The sequence below is a fragment of the Pongo abelii genome, chromosome 9, assembly GCF_028885655.2.
Source record: "Pongo abelii isolate AG06213 chromosome 9, NHGRI_mPonAbe1-v2.0_pri, whole genome shotgun sequence".
Lineage (NCBI taxonomy): Eukaryota > Metazoa > Chordata > Mammalia > Primates > Hominidae > Pongo > Pongo abelii.
Genome location: NC_071994.2, coordinates 129,729,783 through 129,746,973, shown reverse-complemented (window position 1 = coordinate 129,746,973; position 17,191 = coordinate 129,729,783). Strand labels below are relative to the sequence as shown.

General features: G+C 56.8%; 1 protein-coding gene across 6 annotated transcripts in view; it reads left to right on the top strand.

Moving 5' to 3' along the window:
- Positions 1 to 17,191, top strand: part of KIRREL3 (kirre like nephrin family adhesion molecule 3) — a 594,169-nt gene that overhangs the window by 536,014 nt on the left and 40,964 nt on the right. For all 6 annotated transcript variants that reach the window (XM_063728268.1, XM_063728266.1, XM_063728267.1 and 3 more), the window contains one exon: positions 6,048 to 6,205. In XM_063728268.1, the coding sequence (XP_063584338.1) occupies positions 6,048 to 6,205 (158 nt within the window). The remainder of the gene's footprint in view (positions 1 to 6,047; positions 6,206 to 17,191) is intronic.

Sequence of the window (17,191 nt, the reverse complement as noted above, 5' to 3'; positions counted from 1 at the left end):
TTTTGTAACAAGCTCCCAGGAGGTGCCAAGGCTGCACACATGTCTGTCTTGGGCACTGGCCTGGAGTGGCAAGGGCCTCCCCATCAGCTCTAAGACGGCAGGCCATGTATGGCTTCACTCAGCTATCATAGCTTCAGCTTGTGACATGGAGGAGGTGGTGAGAGAAATATTGGGAGGGAGGGAGGCAGGAGGGCAGGGCACATGGCAGGCTGACTGCAGGGCTGCAGCAGGGAACCTGGGAATGGAGAAGATGCTGAAGGTGTGGGAGATGCGCCCCGAGGCTTCAGCATCCTCCCTCCACTGTAGTCAGTGCTGGAGCTCCTAGCACCAACCCTCCCAGAGCCCCTGGGGCTGCGGCAGAACAAAATCAAAGAACCCACAAATGTCCTTCTCCCCACTCAGCCAAGTGTCTCTGATATGTCACCACGCTCGGCCTGCCGCCCTTTCCCATCCTATGTTCCAGACAAATCAGAGGACAGCAGCCACGGAGAAACAGGCTGAGAACCAACTCCCAGCACCAAGCCCTCCTCAGCCAGGCTTCCCTCTCTCCAGAAGAGACAGGGAGCAGCGACCCTGATGCCACAGCAGCACAGAGTTCCTACACTGCTGTCCCAGCTGGCCTCAGAAGGGCCACCGCTTTGCCCTCCTCCCTCCCACTACTCACCCAGCCCGCTCCCAACTATACCCAATGCACACACACATGCACGCACACACACATACACACATATATACACACACACTTACATACACATGTATACACACGCACGCACATACATACACATATATACACGTGTATATACATGTATACACACGTACATCTACATACACATATATACACATATATACACATACATACACACATACACACATATACATGCATATACATATACACATACATACACATGCACACGTGTACACACATATATACATGTACACACATATACACACATGTACACACATATATACACACACACACACACACACACACAAGATTTAAAACGCTGACCTCAGAAGCCAAAGCCCATGATAACCACCCTCCTGGCCCCATCCCCACTCCCCTTCTGAGAGTCTTTTATTTAACAAATAATATTCAACAAATATTTCTTTAGCGTCTACTATGTGGTACAGCAATATCACAATGACCAAGATAGATAAGGTCTTTGTTGTCCTTTCTAGAATGGTGACAGATAATAAATGAACCCAGTGATCCAGAAAGTGCAGGGGTGGGTAGTGGAGAGTCACTGAGGGGCTCTTGAAGCTGCACCTTCATTGATAGGAAGAGCCAGTAGAGTGAGGAACAGAAAAGAGCATTACAGACAGAGAGGAGCAGGGCAAGCCCCGCCCCAGAAGGAGCTGGGTTTGCTGAGCAGCAGAGAGGCAGTGGGGCCAGGGCCTGCTGCGTAAGGAGTGGCTGGAACAGACTGAGGCCCCATGGGCAGCGAGGACCGTAAGTGCTGGTGCTTGCAGGCAACACCTACTCTCCTTCAGCAGGAAGCCCCTGGAGGGTTTGGTGTTCGTGATAGACCCACTCTGCCAGCATTGTGGGGAACTCGCTGCTCATTGAGCTAAATGAGAACCAGTCTTGCTCTCCAAAGCCCTGGGCGTCTATGAGGTTCTCTACCACGCAGTATGGGGGCAGGAGGGTGGCACTGCTGGTCCCCCACTCCTCCAGCTGCCACTGATCAGCCATGCTCAGAGACCAACCATCCCAGGCTGATGGAGCATCGAGGAATTCCTGGAAGCCCAGCCAGGTCCCACTTGGGTGACCAAGTGGACACTGGAGGAAATTCCCTCAGTGCTGTCCTTGTCCTGGCACCAAGAGAGTTTTTCCAGCCTGCTCAGATGAGGCTGGCCAACCTGGCAAACTGTCTGTAAAAAAAGAGGAGTATAGAGGTTAGAGAGAACCTTAGTGCGTGAAACAGATGAAAGCTTTACCTCTCCAGTTAGAGCCAGGATGTGCGTCCCAAGCCCACCCTCACCCTTCTTTGCTCTCGTCACTGGTAACTTTGGGTCAGCCTCTTGTGCTCTCTGGCCTGTTTCCCTCTCCCCATGCCACCTCTCCACCCGAGACCCCATTGTCTTTGGCAGCAGAACTTGGGGAAAGCTTTTGGGGGCTCCCTCCCACACACAGGGAAAGGGACGGGTGCCCCCACTGCCCACCCACACAAGGCAAAGTCCGCAGAGCTGGGCAGGGAGGGGCAGAGCAGGGAGGGAGACTGAAGCTGCCTGCTCCAGTCCTGGCCAGCGGGGAGAGTAAACTGTAAAGAGCTCAGCATCCCGTGATGATGTGTTTCTTTCATAATCAATGCCCCAGGAGCCAGCTGGGCGCAGGAGTGTCGCTCAGCCGCCCCCGGCTAAGGCCGCGCTGTGGCCTTTCAGGCTGGCTTCCAGCTCTGGGGACCCACTCTGCCTGGGATCCGCTCAGTCCTCCCCAGGCCTCAGTGCCCCAACAGTTAATGCCATTTTTTTCCTGAATGACAACAAGCACAACACCAAAACAGTCAACTATTTTTATCTCCGGATTAATCACGAAAAGGCTAGTGCTCCCACCTTCCTTGTGATTAAAAATTAGAAGCCCAAACTCTATAGTGGTAGAGGATAATAACCAGTCCTGCGAGGGTGATGAATAATACATCTCCAGGCAGGGACCGCTCCGAAACTTCCTCCCCTAGCCACTGCCTGGCCCAGCCTGGCCGAGTCTGAATGGGGAGGTAATGAGGAGCCCCCTTCCACGCCAGACACAGCTGCCAAGAGCGACTGCTGATTTCTCTTCAGCCTGCTGGCCCCCAAACATCCTCCCTCCTCACCAACCCCCACCCCATCCCAGCCCCCACCCCCATCTGGTGTGCAGTGAAGCGAAGACCAATCAATAATGCATGGCTACATGAATACCCAGCGTGATAACCACTTATTTGGGAAGATGTAATCAGGCCCCATTCTGAGGGTGGATGTATGTGCGTGGCTGTGTGTGCGCCTGAGCACTCCCACAACACGCCCCACTCCCTCCTCCCTCGTCCGCGCTGCCTCTAATCCGATATTCCAGTAACACAACACTCCAGCCACAAGGAGGAAGGGTCCGTCCTCTGGGTCTTGGATTCTTGGGAAGACCTTGGTGGCTGCACTGTGCTCAGAGCAAGCAGAGGCTCCTGCAACTCAGCCCAGAGCCCACAGCCCAGAAAGCTGGGTCCTGCCATAGGACCCCCTGGGGAGCTCCCCGAAGTCCTGATGCCTGGGGTCGCCTCCAGAGACTGGGACTTGGCTGCTCAGGGTGTGGCCCGCAGTGAGGTTTTAAAACCTCTGCAGAGGAGCATGCAGTCAAGGCTTCAAACCCCTGTCCAAGGCCCAGTAAATGTCCGTGCTGGAGAGCGGTCAGCTCCCAGATCCTCCGAGCTCTCACGTTTGCGCCTGAAGCCACCCTGAGAAAAGGGGCTTCCTGCTCCACCCTCTGCTCTCAGGCACTTTCCACAGTCACTGGGAAGGCTGAGGCCCCAGGTATCCAGGCGGTCCCCAGGGCTCCACATGGCTCTTTTTCCAGGCCCTCAGCTAGCTCATGGAGCCTGAGCTCCTCCATCCTGGTCGGGGAGGCTGCCTTGAAGAAAGAAGGGTGAAGGCTGGCCACCTCTGAGCCCGGCTCTTCCTGCTGGAAGCCCCCCACCCACCGCATGGAGATGCAATTCCCCTCCTCCGGAAGCGGTTGCACCCACCCCCACTTGGTGGAAAGCCCTAATCTGCCTCCCTTTTGCCCTGTGGCCAGGACCACCCCAAGGAAGCCCGTGGGCACTAATGAAAGGGTGTGGGGTGGGCGGCTGGGGGGTCGTCTTCTCCATCCAACCCATTCCCACCTGCTTCCTCCGGGCCTCCTGGGGAGGCATGGCTCGAGAGCCTAGGGCCAGGCAGGGTTGCATGAGGCAGACTCTGTTCCTGAGCCAGGATCTCGGTGGAGTCCGGGGCTCGCTGCCCCTGGGGTCAGTGATGGCTTCTCGGAAGCCCTGGGAGGTTGTTTATTCCTCAGGAAATGGCGCTGCTGTGCTGTTAGTGTGGGAGCAGGCCTCCAAGGCCAGGCAGGGAGGGCAAGGCAGCTGGTCTGAAGGTTTGCTTCTTGGCTTCTTACCAGCCCCCGTGGGGGCTTCCTGTCCCTCCTGGAGCTTTCGGAGAAGCCGGAGTGGACTAGGAGAGGGGCTGATGGGGCGATCCCCTGGGAAGGGGAGGGAAGCTCCCATGCAGGCTGAGGCTGGAAGGCTGAGCCAGCGGAGTCAGGACGGGCCCGGAGCTGTGACTGTTCAGCTCTGAACTTCTCCAGCCCAGAGCCCCGAGCAGAGAGCCTGCATAGAAAGGCAGGCTTTCTCTGGCCACCAGGCAGAGAGGACCCTTTGTGCCAGGTCCCCAGGCCCCCGTTATCCAACTACCCCTTTTGTGTTTGCTGTGTACACAGACAGCTCACATCTTGATGTGTCCGGAGGCCCTGGGCCTCTCTCAGCCTTCAGAGCTGCTGGGGGCCCAGCCCCTCCTGGGGGGAGGGAAACAGGGATTCCTCAGAGGACAGTTGCCTCATCTCTTATCCCTTCTGTGGCTTGTCCAGGGAGCAGCAGGGGCCTGAGACCCTCAACGTGTCCCCAAGCACAAGCATGGGAAGAGGTTCTGTGTCCTAAGGCAAGGCACTTCGCATCTCTGGGCCTCTCCTCCAAACCATGATCATCCACCATCCTTCGGCCCATGGTCCTCATGGGAACCAAAGTGGTGACCCCAGTGCGGCCAGCAAACGTCAGTGGACTTTCCCCGAGGCACAGGGCTCTGTGCTGGGCACTGCGGAGACCGTGCTCCGACGCAGATGCCCCCTCCTCCTGGCACTCAGGATCCCTTGACAGGAGCCACCCGTCTCTGACCCTGCTACAAAATGCAGTGGGAAGGCTGGGACAGGAGAGAATCCGGCTGCCTCTGGGGACGAAGGGGCTGGAGCCGCTCTGGAGGAGTGAGGAGCTCAGGAGATGCCAGCGCTTACACAGCCCTCCGAAGCGCTGGCTCCACCGTGAAGGGCTGCCCTGTACCCTGCTCCCTGCCAGGGAAGGGGCCGGCCTGGTGCTCCCAGGTTCCCTGGGCCTGGCCTCCAGCCCTGGCTCTGCCACCATGTGACCCTGAGCCCGTCACTAATCTTGCTGGAACTCGGCTTCCGGACCTGTGTCATTGGGGTGATAACGTTGACCTCACCAGACTGTTGTGAGGACTAACTCAGACAGCAGGTGTGACAGTGCTTCATTTAAAGAAAAAAGAAAAGCCGGGCGCCATGGCTCACACCTGTAATCCCAGCACTTTGGGAGGCTGAGGCGGGTGGATTACCTGAAGTCAGGAGTTCGAGACCAGCCTGGACAACATGGTGAAACCCCATCTCTACTAAAAATACAATTAACCAGGTGTTGGCCGGGCATGGTAGCTCAGGCCTGTAATCCCAGCACTTTGGGAGGCAAGGCAAGCAGATCACCTGAGGTCAGGAGTTCAAGACCAGCCTGGCCAACATGTTGAAACCCCATCTCTACTTAAAATACAAAAAAAAAAAAAATTAGCTGGGCGTGGTGCCACATGCCTGTAGTCCCAGCTACTTGGGAGGCTGAGGCAGGAGAATTGCTTGAACCTGGGAGGCAGAGGTTGCAGTGAGCCGAGATCATGCAACTGCACTCCAGCCTGGGTGACAGAGAGAGACTTCATCTTGAAAAAATAAAAAAGAAAAAAGAAGAAGTTAAAAAGAAGCCACAGACATCGCCTGGGCCACAGAGCTCTGCTTCTGGGTCTGGGAGTGCAGGCTGAGGCTGCTGGCCCTGTCCCCTCTCGGCAGGCCCTGAGCAGGGATGCGATGACTGACGGGAATATCCTCCATTGTAAGCACGCAGTGCACGTCAGGGATCACTGCGGGTGCTGCTCTCATCGTTATGGTACAAGCAGATGATGCGTTTCATTAATGTATGATAATCATCTCCACAAAGTCCTCCCAGCCTGCCTGCCGTCCTGCCCGAGGGGGCAGCCTCGGCCTGACCTCGCTGCTTCTCTCCCCACAGTGCCGCCTGATGACCCCGTCATCCTGGGGGGCCCTGTGATCAGCCTGCGTGCAGGGGACCCCCTCAACCTCACCTGCCATGCAGACAATGCCAAGCCTGCAGCCTCCATCATCTGGTTGCGAAAGGGAGAGGTCATCAATGGGGCCACCTACTCCAAGGTGAGGCCTGGAGGGGAGGGTGTGGGTGTGGATGGGCTTCAAGGGGAGTGGGTGGGGAGGGGGCTAGGTGGACAGGGAGTTGATGGGGAGGAGGCTAGGTAAGGAGGGGGCTAAAAGGAGTGGAGACTGGATGAGGAGGGGACTAGGAGGGGTGGAGGTTAAGTAGAGAGGGGGCTAGATGGAGGGCTAGATGGGGGGGCTAAGAGGAGAGGGGCTGGGGGTTAGGTAGAGAGGGAGATGGTGGGGGGCTGGATGGGGAGGGGCTGGGGGAGTTAAGTAGAGAGGGGGATGGTGGGGGGCTGGTGGGGAGGGGCCTGGGGGGTTAGGTAGAGAGGGGGATGGTGGGGGGCTGGTTGGGAAGGGCTGGGGGGGTAGGTAGAGAGGGAGATAGTGGGGGGGCTGGTTGGGAGGGGCTGAGGGGGTTAGGTAGAGAGGGGGATGGTGGGGGGCTGGGGAGAGGGGCTGGGGGGTTAGGTAGAGAGGAGGATGGTGGGGGCTGGGGAGAGGGGCTGCAAGGGTTAGGTAGAGAGGAGGATAGTGGGGGGCTGGTTGGCAGGGGCTGGGGGATTAGGTAGAGAGGAGGATGGTGGGTGGCTGCTGGGGAGGGACTGGGGTTAGGTAGAGGGGGGATATTGGGGGCTGGATGGGGAGGGAACCAGCTCCCCTGTCTCTCTGCAGCTGTCCCTCTCTCCTGTCCCTTTTGGTTTCTCTCACTCTTTGTCTCCCCGTATCTTTTTTTGCGCTCTCACTGTGTCACTTTTTCTCCCTCATGCTGTGGTTCTCCTACTCATTTGTATGTGTGTCCATCCTTTTATCTGACTTGTGCTCTCTCTCTCTCTCTCTCTTTCTATCTTTCTATCTGTCTTGTCCTAGGGTAACTGCTGGGGAAGACCCTGACAATAGGCCATGGTCAGACAAGGAGACTCAGGGACAGTAGTGGCCAGGGTCTAGGGGTGCAGATAAAATGCAGGATGCCATCACAGTCTGAATGTTTGTGGCTCCCAACATTTCTATGTCAAGATCCTAACCCCCAAGTATGAGGAGGTGGGGCCTTTAGGAGATGATCAGGTCATGGGGGTGGAGCCTCATAAGTGGGATCAGTGCCCTTACGAAAAAGAGGCCTGAGGGAGACCACTTGTCCCTTCCACATTGTGAGGACACGGTGAGAAGAAGGCATCTGTGAACCAGGTGTCTGTCCCTCAATAGACAACAAATCTGCCTTGATCTTGGACTTCCCGGCCTCCAGAACAGTGAGAAATAAATTTCTGTGGTTTATAAGCCACCCAGTTTATGGTATCTTGTTATAGCAGCCCAACTGGGCTAAGACAGATGCCCGGTTAAATTTGAGTTTCAGAAAAATAATAACTTTTTAATATAAATATCCTCCAATTTATATGCATGGGGCATACTCACCAGCTATACTTATACTAAAGAAAATAGTCATTATATATCTTAAATTCACATTTAACTGAGTATCCTGTATTTTATTTGCTAAATCTGGCCACTTTCCAGGGCTGCCAGGTGAAGCTGTTTAGGCTCCACCATCTCCAAGGTGCCTGGCTCAGGGGCCAGGGAGGGCTGAAATCCAGCCCATAATCCCTTACCCAACAGCCCTTGCCCTGCTGTGTCTACCAGCAGGGGTTCTTGTCTCTAATTCACACACGATACCAAGGGCTGGAAGCACCTTGAACTGGCCCCCGTATTAATTGTGTCTTTAAAATGTTGTGTATTTTATGATGCTTTGACATCTGGGGTCTTGCACACCCAGGGAAGGACCAGGGTAAGCTAATTCCTGGAGATAGCAAGCAGGCTTTGTATCAAAGCAGACCAACCAATCCGGAGCCCCAGGCCCCCACAGCGTTTTTTCATCAGGCTCCATAGTCCAGGACATTAGGCCCCTACCCTAAATCTCCCCAGGGCCACACATCAGACCACCCCTGCAGCTCAGGGCCCAGGGTAATTATTCAAGCTATCCAATCCTAAACCTGCTGAGCCACCAACCCTACCTCACCATTCCTTCCTATGAAAGCAAGCCACAACAGAGGCTCTGCCCACACTCTTCCCACACCTCCCTCCCCAGCCCCCACTGACCCTGGGTCCTCCCCTTCCTCTGGGAACTATGAGTAGCAAACTGTCTTTTCTTTTTTTCTTTTATTTTTTATTTTTATTTATTTATTTATTTTTCTTTTTTTTTTGAGACAGAGTTTCGCTCTTGTTGCCCAGGCTGGAGTGCGATGGTGTGATCTCGGCTCACCACAACCTCCACCTCCTGGGCTCAAGCGATTCTCCTGCCTCAGCCTCCAGAATAGCTGGAATTACAGGCGTGCGCCATCATGTCCAGCTAATTTTTTTTTCTTTTTTTGTATTTTTAAAAGAGACGGGGTTACTCCATGTTGGTCAGGCTGGTCTCAAACTCCCGACCTCAGGTGATCCACCTGCCTCGGCCTCCCAAAGTGCTGGGATTACAGGACTGAGCCACCACGCCTGGTCGCAAACTGTCTTTTCAACAGCAGTTGTCTTCTGATCTGTTGGCCTCCCTCTACCTGAATAAAAACAAAATTCCGGGTACATTTTTAAACAGCCCCCACCAAAGTCCACTCAACAAAACTGTGCATAGAGTCCCAGATGGGGTTCATGTACCACAGCCTCTAAGATGAACGGGGCCTTACAGGATAGCTGGGCCAAACTCTTTTGTCTGCAGCTAGAAAATTGAGGCCTGGTGGAGAAATGACTGTCCTTCTCAGTGGTGGAGTAGGCAGTGCCAGGCCTGGAACCACAACCTCCTGACGCCCTGGCCTCTGCTCTTGCCCATGCTCCTCCTAGGGCAAGCCGGCTCCCCAAGCTCCGCAGGTGGGGGCCCAGCCTCCAGAACGCCCGCTCACCTCAGATCTGAGGGTTTTCCTTGGCCTCAGAGACTGGGGAAATACACGGCCTGGTTCCCCCCACCCACCAGTCCTCTAAGCGGTCCTGGAAAGATAAGCAGGGCCTTGGCCGTCCAAGGAGGATGTGAGGCAGGCCTGTCCCCACTCTGAGGGTGTGTCTTTCCTGTCCCAAACTGACCACCTGCCAAGAAGTCACTCCAGGGCTGCTGATCAAAGCACCCAGCACCTGGTGCCAGAACACAGGGCAAACTCCTTCCCTCAGACACAAGTCCAGGGGGAGGGAGGGGTGGCTGCCTCTTAGAAGACAAGCCTCTCCCTTATGTCCTGGGCTGAAGCCACCCTGTCATGTTATATAATACAAGGATATGACACAGAGAGAGAGTTGTCCAGAGGAGAATGAAAAGGAAGGATAGGGGCTTTCCTTCCAGTCTGAGCACCTATCCTGTCCCTCCCTGAAGTTGGGCCAGCCTGGCCCCTGGCAGGGTCAATGTCCTGCAGAGGACACGTGCCATCAGGTGGAGAGAGAGGTCAGGGTCACTCTGCTGGACCTGTCCCAGGATCACCTTGAGCTCAACATGTCGTCCTTGTCTACATCGTGAAGGCCCCGCGGAGAGCCTGGTACCATACTACTGCACAGCAGGGCGGGGGACCACATCCATGCTTCTGGGCCTGTGACGGGAACGGCAGCGCTAGGCAGCCCCAGGCCTGGGTTCCAGGTTCCACTGCATAACCTCAGGCAACTCACTCCCTGGGCATCTGTTTCCTCGTCTGCAAAATGAAGGTGTTGGATCAGACGCTCCGGAAGGGAAACAGATTCCTCAGGGGACAGTCTCCTCAGATGGTCTCCTGCCCCTCTGTGGCTTGTCCAGGGAGCAGCAGAAGCCTGAGACCCTCAATGTGTCCCCTGGACATGAGCATGGGAAGAGGCCCTGTGTCCCAAGGCAAGGCACTTCATTTCTCTGGGCCTCTCCTCCAAACCATGGTCATCCACCATCCTAACTGTCTACCCCACTGCCAGTGGTTCTCATGGAGACCAAAGGGGTGACCAACAGAGCCAGCACACGTCAGTGGAGCTTCCCCAGGCACAGGGCTGTGTGCTGGGCAGGGAGAAGCTACAAGCCTGTGATGTGGAGTATACCCAGTAGGGTGCACAATCCTGGGCTCCTATGGAGCAGGCTCTAGGGACTGTCCAAGCCAACCCCTCTGCTTCCCCTCCCAGAGGCCCAGCCCACCCCCTCCTTCCCCAGGGCTGCAAGGAGCCCTGCCATAGGCCAGCAGCACTCCTGACTTCCCCAGAGAGGCTACATATGAGGAGGGGCCAGAGCATCAGCCGCAGAGAGAGAGAGAAGCTGGGAGCACACACAAAATCAGGCAGCCTCCAAGGACCCCAGAAAAGACCCCTCAGGGCAGCCCTGGCTGCTGTTGGGTTTGATGCCCTCAGTGGCTGTCGCATGGTAGATGATTATCCCCGTGGGCTCAGGAGCTGGCAGCCTGAATTTGGATCCGGGCTCTGCCACCTTCCAGCTGTGTAACCTCACCTTGCCGTGTCTCCCTGTCCTTGCCATACAATGGGAACGACAGCAGCAGCCACTTCAAGGGGTGCTTGTGAGGAGTTGAATGAGGAACATGCCTGGAACAGAGCTAGCTTGCAACAAGCACGGCTGTTGGGATCGTCACCCCCTCACTGGATCCACTTGGCTGCAAGGTCCACCCAGCTGTGGACCTTGCGTTTCCCATATGCAAATGTCGGTGTCACAGTTAGGCTGGCCACATGGTTCTGAAGGCCTGGCTCAAACCTGGGATCCATAACATAACATGGTGACATCACCCTCTGCCTCAGTTTCCCCAGCTGCAAAATGCAATGATAATGATCACGGATGTCTGTTAGGGTTGCAGAGTGACTTACAAGAAATTATGCATCAGAAGCACCCTGTCAAGGGCAGGAGTAAGGACTGGATAAATGTGAGCTACTATTATTGGCTCCTGTCCCACAGGGGGAACCCGAGTTCCCTGCCCCAGGGGTCATACAGCTATTTCATAAAACACCAGGCCTGTTCTCAAAGTTTCTGGGTTGCTCACCGATCATTCTCTCTGTGACTCCACCATGGGACCAGTAGGAGAGGGATGAGCCTCAGCCCTGGAGGGCACCAGGCCCCTTCCCCAGGAGAAAGGGCAAGAGAGGAAGCACCCAGCCCCTCCCCCAGCACAGGCTGGCCATGCTTCCGCTTAACAGGCCACTGTCACAGCCTCCAGGGTGCAGGGCGAGCCACACTGCCGGATGGGGCCTTGGGCAGTGCCCACTGCAGGCTCCCAGGGGGTGTCGGCTGCAGAGGCATGGAGCAGGGAAAGGCCCCTCCAAGCTTCTTCCTGGAGACTCAACCCTGGGCCGTCTGGGGACCGTGGGTTCCTCCCCTGTTCCTCGTACTTCTGAGGGCCCGGCGCCAGAGTGGAGACCACATTCTTTCTTCTGGAAAGCCCCCAAGTCCACACAGCAGGGGAGGACGGGAAGGATGGGTTACGGAAGAGGAGGGGCGAGAGGACAGGCTGAGCCCAGAAAGAACCCCTCCTAAGAGCAGCTTCCTGCCAGGCAGGTGGGTTGCAAGGTCTTAGCACGCACAGTCGTGTCTGTGTCTGCTTGGAGGCCCTTCCCCTCTACCCTACCAGCAGGACCACTGGCCTCGCCTTTTACCACCTTTGCTAAGAGGAGCGCTGGAGACCCCACTCGGGAAAGGGATAAGTGCCCACCTGCACAGGGCCCTCACCCTCCACTGGGCACCCCCTCCCTGGTCACTCACCCATCACCCTGCACCTATCTGCCCAGCTTAGGGGCCTAGAGTCTCTACTGGGTGTGGCCGAGGCTCATCCTGGCCTTCTCTGTGAAGGGCACCCCTCTGGCCTCTGGCCTCAAGGCTGGATGCAGGGACTGGGGCAAACAGCACTGTGCATCCTCCACCTGGCCCGCACACCCTTATTCAATCCAGGTGGCAACCAGCCCACGTGGAGCCCCAAGCAGCTATCAAAAGGGGAAGCAGAGCCATGATTTTTTTTTTTTTTTTAAAGGGACCCAGCAGGTGGAGAAGGTGAGTAGGGGGGAGAAGCGAGGCGGCCTTGTTGCCAGGCAATCAGGCCTACTCTTGGCCTTTCCAGACTGTTTGCATATCAATGAGCATCCCATATTTAGCACCAGTGCTTGGGCCCCCACCCCCTGCCTGCCCTCCAGCCCACCCATCTCTGAGAGCTCAACCTGGCTCTCCACTGCCCAGCGGAGGCCCTGGGGGCTTTGGAAAGAGCAGAGTAGCCAGCCACTGCCACCCAAGCAGGAAAACCACGGGGTGGGGTACACTGTGTACAACCGTGCCTGGGAAGACCAGCCTCCCAGGCCAGTGCTGGGAAACTAGAGAGGTGAGTGCCAAATCCCTGCCCTTAGGGAGGGGCAGTGGGGATGGGTGCGCAGCCCTGAGGCAGCAGCTCAGTAGGCAGCGTCCAGAGAGAACCTGGGGCCCTGCACAGTCACAGCAGTCAGTGGACAGAGGCCCATGAACACCCACAGACAAAAACAGGTACGCGCACATACCCATGGGGGTGTATGCCCCAGCACGCTCGTTCCTGAACACATGCTGCACACATGCCATCTACATGCCTGCCCCTGGCCCATATCTGCGCATACAGGGGCTGGGTCCTTGGGGACCCTCGGGAGCCACCATGGCAGTCACATGGGCAACCTAGGCGACCCGGGGGCCTGGCAGCACATTGGTGCTCACCACACTGGAGGGAGGCCTTGGAGACGGTGGCACCCGAAGCAAGTGGCCCACCATGAATAACTCACTTCCTTCTGGAGCTCACCTGCAATGCGTGAAGCTTTCTGAAGCAGGAGGTGGGAGGTTCAGTGCCCATGGTGTGTCCCCAGAGCCAAGCTCTGTGAAGGGAAGCAGGGAAGGGAGCGGTGGAGCGGAGCTGCGACTAGAACCTGCAGATGATAGAATGTTCGCCTGGACAGTACCTTCAAGGCTGCAAAGTCCAGAGGCTCCATTTGCATATGAGAAAAGTGACAACTAGGGGAGATTCACTTCTGAAAAGGAATGAAGCAAAAAAAAAACAAGAGAGGTGAGGTCAGAAAGGAATGGGGGAAGAGAAACTCGGGGGTGCAGATCCCCCACGCCCCTCTGCATCCCGCCTTGCCCTGCAGGTACAGGGTTCCCTCCAGTCTTCCCCCTTGGCCCGCCCAGCTCTGTCCCACCCTCCTCCCCTCAGTCGTCTTGTAGCAGAGCTGGCAGACCCAGCCTTCCTCCCTGGGACACCTGCCGCACAGGGTCTGGGGTCCCCCGCGAGCTGGGGGCCCAGGAGATGCTGGGACCTTCCACGGGGACAGAGAGGGTGGTGGTGCTGGGGCACGCGCCTTCCCCTCACCCTCCTTTTGTTTAATGAACACATCTTCCTTTTTCTCTAATTAGGTGGAACAAACAACTTGAACCAGAATTTTTATTTCCCAGAAAAGCACATGCCCGGACCCAGCAAATATGTCGTTAATCATCATTCCGAGGCAGAGGAGCATGCTGGGTGCAGGGAGGAGGCGGAGCAGTCAGAGGGCCTAATTAGAGCTGGGGCCCCTCCCTCCCCTCCCGCTGGCACCCACCGCCCAGAGCCCATCCACTGGAAGGGCTCCTGGCAGAGTCAAGCTTATGTAAATGTCCCTTGTTAGCACAACGGAAAAGTAAAGGAGAAGAGAAGAACAATACCGACCCGCTCCTCACCACTTCCCCGCCCCTGCGCACCCTACCCGAAGTCTTAGTTTCATCCAGGAAATTGTTCTTATTATCACTTGGCTATTTATAGACTCGGTGAGGTCTGCTGAAGAGCCCAAGGCAGGGTGCTAAAGCGGTGCCAGCTGCTGCTCCCTCCCCGCCCGGGCTTTGGCTTGGGGTTCAACTTCATTCCTCTGCCCGATTTTGCTGGCCCCGGGGCCAGTGGTCTTGTCCCCGGCTTGCTGCATCTGGCCACGTCACTCTCCGCCAGCCCCTCTGCCCAGGGCCGTGGCCAGCACCCTGAGTCCCAGGCCTGCAGCTGCACCGCGTGGCTCTCTAGAATGTCATAGTCCGGCTTTGCCTCCAGCAAGATTTGCTGTTCTATTTAGAGGCTCTGGCCCTGTTCTCCTGAGGCCATGAGGTTTGCCCCAAGTTGAGAAAAGCCTCACTGAATTAAGGACCCAGAATGTGGGGTTCCAGGAGCTTGCAGGTTTCTCCCTGTGGCCCTAACTCTTCCCATCTGTCCTGCCAAGAGCACGGTACTCACCCTCCAGCACCCCCGGGGCTGCAGCAGAGGCTGTGGCTCAGGGTTCACCCATTCTTAAGTGCAAATCCTAGCTCCACCCAGCAGGTTCCTGGCTCACTTGGAATTCAGGTTTCTCTTTGGCTAATCAAAGATAATGCTGCTCTCTTCCGGGGCCCTCATAAGAATTAGAGACATTGCCATTGTCACTTTATGGGAGGTTTTGAGGGAGGAGTGGTCTGTTCATCTACTCCCTGGCTCCAGTCAGGGGGAAACAGGACTGCACCCATAGTGAGGTCCCTTCCTAGTACCTCTAGTAGCAGAAGCCTTCGCATACTGACCAGACTCCAATCCCAACCTGGAAGTGCACCCCCACACACACTCAGCACACCCTCCCCGGGGTGCACCTGACCTAGTGGACCCAAAGTGATGGGGAAGTAGCTGCAAAGGGGAACAGGAGAGGGAAGGAGGTAGCAGCCACAATGGGGAACTAGCTTCGGAATGACATTGTGGCCCAGTAGAGAAAAGCAATGACCTGGGAAGATGGGAGACCAGCAGTTAAGATGGGTTTGCTTCCTAAGGCTGCCATTACAACGCACCGCAATTCGGTGCTTAACACAACAGAAATCAATTATCTCACAGTTGTAGAAGCCAACAAGTCTGGAATCAAGGTGTCAGCAGGGCTGTGCCCCTCCAAAGGCTCCAGGGGAAAATCCTTCCTTGCCTCTTCCAGCTCCTGGCAGCTCCTGGCATTCCTTGGCTTGTGGCAGCATCCTTCCAATCTCTGCCTCCGCCTTCACCTGGCCTTCTCTGTGTCTCTCTGTCTCCTACTCCTCTTCCTCCTCCTCCTCCTCCTCTTCCTCCTCCTCCTCCTCCTCTTCCTCCTCCTCCTCTCCTCTTCCTCCTCCTCCTCCTCTTCCTCCTCCTCCTCCTCTCCTCTTCTTCCTCCTCCTCCTCCTCTCCCCCTCCTCCTCCTCTCCCCCTCCTCCTCCTCCTCCTCCTCTTCCTCCTCCTCCTCTCCTCCTCCTCCTCCTCCTCTTCCTCCTCCTCCTCCTCCTCTCCTCCTGTCCTCCTCTTCCTCCTCCTCCTCTCCTCCTCTCCTCCTCCTCCTCCTCCTCCTCTTCCTCCTCCTCCTCCTCTCCTCCTGTCCTCCTCCTCCTCCTCTCCTCCTCTCCTCCTCTCCTCTCCTCCTCCTCCTCCTCCTCTCCTCCTCCTCTTCCTCCTCCTCCTCCTCTTCCTCCTCCTCCTCTCCTCCTCCTCCTCTTCCTCCTCCTCCTCCTCCTCTTCCTCCTCCTCCTCCTCTTCCTCCTCCTCCTCCCCTCCTCCTCCTCTTCCTCCTCCTCCTCCTCTTCCTCCTCCTCCTCCTCTTCCTCCTCCTCCTCCCCTCCTCCTCCTCTTCCTCCTCCTCCTCCTCCTCTTCCTCCTCCTCCTCCCCTCCTCCTCCTCTTCCTCCTCCTCCTCCTCCTCTTCCTCCTCCTCCTCCTCTTCCTCCTCCTCCTCCCCTCCTCCTCCTCTTCCTCCTCCTCCTCCTCCTCCTCTTCCTCCTCCTCCTCCTCCTCCTCCTCCTCCCCTCCTCCTCCTCCTCCTCCTCCTCTCCTCCTCTCCTCCTCCTCCTCTCCTCCTCCTCTCCTCTCCTCCTCCTCCCCTCCTCCTCTCCTCCTCCTCCTCCTCTCCTCCTCCTCTCCTCCTCTCCTCCTCCTCTCCTCCTCCTCCTCTCCTCCTCCTCTCCTCCTCCTCCTCCTCTCCTCCTCCTCCTCCTCTCCTCCTCCTCTCCTCCTCCTCCTCCCCTCCTCCTCTCCTCCTCCTCCTCTCCTCCTCCTCTCCTCCTCCTCCTCTCCTCCTCCTCCTCTCCTCCTCCTCCTCCTCTCCTCCTCTCCTCCTCTCCTCCTCCTCCTCTCCTCTTCCTCCTCCTCTCCTCCTCTTCCTCCTCTTCTCCTCCTCCTCCTCCTCTTCTCCTCCTCCTCCTCTTCCTCCTCCTCATCCTCCTCCCCTCCTCCTCCCCTCCTCCTCCTCCTCCCCTCCCCCTCCTCTCCTCCCCCTCCTCTCCTCCTCCTCCTCTCCTCCTCCTCCTCTTCTCCTCCTCCTCCTCCTCTCCTCCTCCTCTTCTCCTCCTCCTCTTCTCCTCCTCCTCTCCTCCTCCTCTTCTTCTCCTCCTCTCCTCCTCCTCTCCTCCTCCTCCTCCTCTCCTCCTCCTCCTCTCCTCCTCTTCTCCTCCTCTTCTCCTCCTCCTCCTCTTCTCCTCCTCCTCCTCTTCTCCTCCTCCTCTTCTCCTCCTCCTCTTCTCCTCCTCCTCCTCTTCTCCTCCTCCTCCTCTTCTCCTCCTCCTCCTCTTCTCCTCCTCCTCCTCTTCTCCTCCTCCTCCTCTTCTCCTCCTCCTCCTCTTCTCCTCCTCCTCCTCTTCTCCTCCTCCTCCTCTTCTCCTCCTCCTCCTCTTTTTCTCTTTTCTCTTTCTCCTTCTCCTTCTTTTTCTTCTTCTTCTGAGGCAGGGCCTCACTCTATGGTCCTGGCTGGAGTACAGTGGCACAGCCTCGGCCCACTGCAGCCTCAACCTGCCGCGATCAAGTGATCCTCTCACCTTAGCCTCCCAAGTAGCTGGGACTACAGGCACAAGCCACCATGCCTGGCTAATTTTTTTTTTTTTTTTGGTAGAGACAGGATCTTCCTATGTTGCCCAGGCTGTTCTCCAAGTCCTAGGCTCAAGGAATCCTCCCATCTCGGCCTCCCAAAGTGCTGGGATTACAGGCATGAGCCTCCACACCCAGCAGACTGTCTTCTTTTCTTCCAAGGACACCAGTCATTGGGTTAAGGCTCACTCTGAATCCAGTATGACCTCATCTCA